The 2,295-nt window shown below is 42.1% G+C and overlaps 1 protein-coding gene across 1 annotated transcript in view; it reads right to left on the bottom strand.

Moving 5' to 3' along the window:
* The window catches only part of LOC102293420 (transketolase), a 12,781-nt gene extending 11,365 nt beyond the window's left edge, over nucleotides 1-1,416 (bottom strand). The window contains exon 1 of the mRNA XM_005937824.2: nucleotides 1,140-1,416. Within this exon, the coding sequence (XP_005937886.1) occupies nucleotides 1,140-1,246 (107 nt within the window). The 5' untranslated portion in view covers nucleotides 1,247-1,416. The remainder of the gene's footprint in view (nucleotides 1-1,139) is intronic.
* Between the last annotated feature and the right edge of the window lie 879 nt (nucleotides 1,417-2,295).

Raw genomic sequence — 2,295 nt, 5'->3', positions numbered from 1 at the left:
GAAAGAAAGAAAGAAAGAAAGAAAGAAAGAAAGAAAGAAAGAAAGAAAGAAAGAAAGAAAGAAAGAAAGAAAGAAAGAAAGAAAGAAAGAAAAAAGAACAAGGAAAAGGGTGAGTGATTGGTGCAGCACACGTTATATATAAAAAAAAGTCTGTAAGTGTTTGATGTCTTTAAGCTAAAAAGGGAATTCGAACCAAAAGTGATGGATGGATTTGGAAGCATCTCCACTGGAAAGAGAGGAGCTTCATGTTGGAAGCAAATCATTGAAGAACAGCAAGAACCGAGAACAAAAGAAAAGAAACAATTTATTTATTTCTCGATAAAATTTAAAAAAAAAAAAAAAAAAAAAGAGTCACCAATAATGAAAAGTCCGATTTATTTTCCAGGTCATTGTATTTTCTATCATGACAGCATATTTGTCATCGCGACTTAGAAAGTGCACACTGGACGTTGTTATTCGCTTTTGCCTCTTAACCGTTTCCGTCGGGTCACGCAGGCGCTGCAGAAGCATGTTTGCGCACTGAGCGTCTCTCTGCTGCCGCACAACACATCGACCCATGAGCCGTAGCAATGGCCACATAAAACAACTGTCCGGCGTGAGTTGTATGTGTGTGTTGCGTAAGTGATCTCGGAGGACAAGAGTGGAACACCAGTGCACCTGCAGCAAGCTCGATCCCCTTCAAAATAATAAACATGTTTTATTATTTTGAAGGGGCACAACATATTATTAAATATATTAAGACTATATTTTCGGTCAGGATATTGCTCGCAGCATGTATGTACATGAACTTGCCCAACCGCCCTTGCTTTTGCGTAAATTGCGCACAGACTCTGGTATAAAACTAACTATACGCACAGGTAAACAACTGAAATGCTTAAAAAAGTTTAGACACGTCACACACAGAGACAGATTTTCATATGGTGCATCTACAATATTTTAAACACACAGTTTGACTATTTTACACGTTAAAACAGACGTTACTGTGTTCTGCGACCAGTTCATCTGTAATTACGATGCGCTTCCCTGAAGCAGGTCCTCATAAATGAAAGAAATCACACATCGATATTTAAACGGATAAAACGTGCATAAAACCACGTTTTCTGCTGTCACGCGTCTCCTGCTCGGTTTAACCATCTTACCCGCTGCCCGCTGCAGTTGTCGCCTTGATGGAGTTGATCCGGAGTCGGGTGGCGATGTTCCTGAGCGCCTGCACCGTCTGCTGGTCCGGTTTATGATAGTCCTCCATCTGGCCGGTGAACCGAAGAGAAGCACACTCACTCACACGCAAGCCGGTAAAATAGAGTTAAAAGAGTTAAAAGTTCCCCCCGGTCTACTGTTCTGAGAATAAAGGCGAGGAGAGCGCAGCGGACGATGGCAGGGGTTAAAAAGAGATAACGCTGTTTAACCACAGAGACAGAGGGCGGGAGGGAGGGGGCGTGTTTGCAAGCGAAGCCTATGAATATGGCTAATCTAGGGCCAAACGAAGCCTGCAGTTAGTCCAAACTGTCGCATGAACCGACAGTAGGAAGGCTTTGGACTAAAACCAAGGCCACACGCGCGGGTAAACGCTCACAGCAAGCCGGCACACAGACTCTGATCAGGGACGCTCAGATGCAGCATTTCCACGCTCTGTAAGAACAGACAGCAACTATGCAAACCAAAACAATGCGTGCAAAAAAGTGGGAGCACATTATATATGAAATATATATTATAATATAAAATAAGTGATGCACATCGAGATCAGTTTATACTGACAGATGTTTGTATTCGTCATTTTTTAAACAGTGGGAAAGTTTTATTTATTTATCGTGAAGTTGCACTGAGGAGTTTCATCTCATGCATCCATACAGGCTGCAAAATGCGTTCACACCGCTCTATAAATAGACCCCAATGCTCTCATTTTATACAAATGGACTTTCCTTGTTGCTGCAGCATTGCTGTCCACATTCTTACACAGCTTCGACCAACATCACCACTAAGCCTTGACATTTGAACAGGAGCTTAAGGCGCTGACATTTGGGCTCGTGTTGTGATACTATGAAGATAATAAAAAATGAAGCTCTTTCAGTAATGTGTGACTGATGCCACGTGTAAAGACTGAAGAACCGTATAACACCTCTTTAAGAAAGAGCAGTGGGCTTTTTCGGGTCATGATCAGAGGAGAGGGTATTCTGGTGTAAAACATTTACAGAATGAAGACTGAAGAGATCACCACCCAGTTCCTAATGAAGGAGACATACAAGCATTCAGGTAAGGTCTGCACAACGTTTGATTTAGTGTGACAGTTTTCCTTCC

The sequence above is a fragment of the Haplochromis burtoni genome, unplaced genomic scaffold (genome assembly GCF_018398535.1).
Source record: "Haplochromis burtoni strain Fernald_Lab_line unplaced genomic scaffold, NCSU_Asbu1 Contig_60, whole genome shotgun sequence".
Classification (NCBI taxonomy): Eukaryota; Metazoa; Chordata; class Actinopteri; order Cichliformes; family Cichlidae; genus Haplochromis; species Haplochromis burtoni.
The sequence above is the reverse complement of the archived record's forward strand: the minus strand, read 5'-3'. Positions and strand labels throughout refer to the sequence as shown.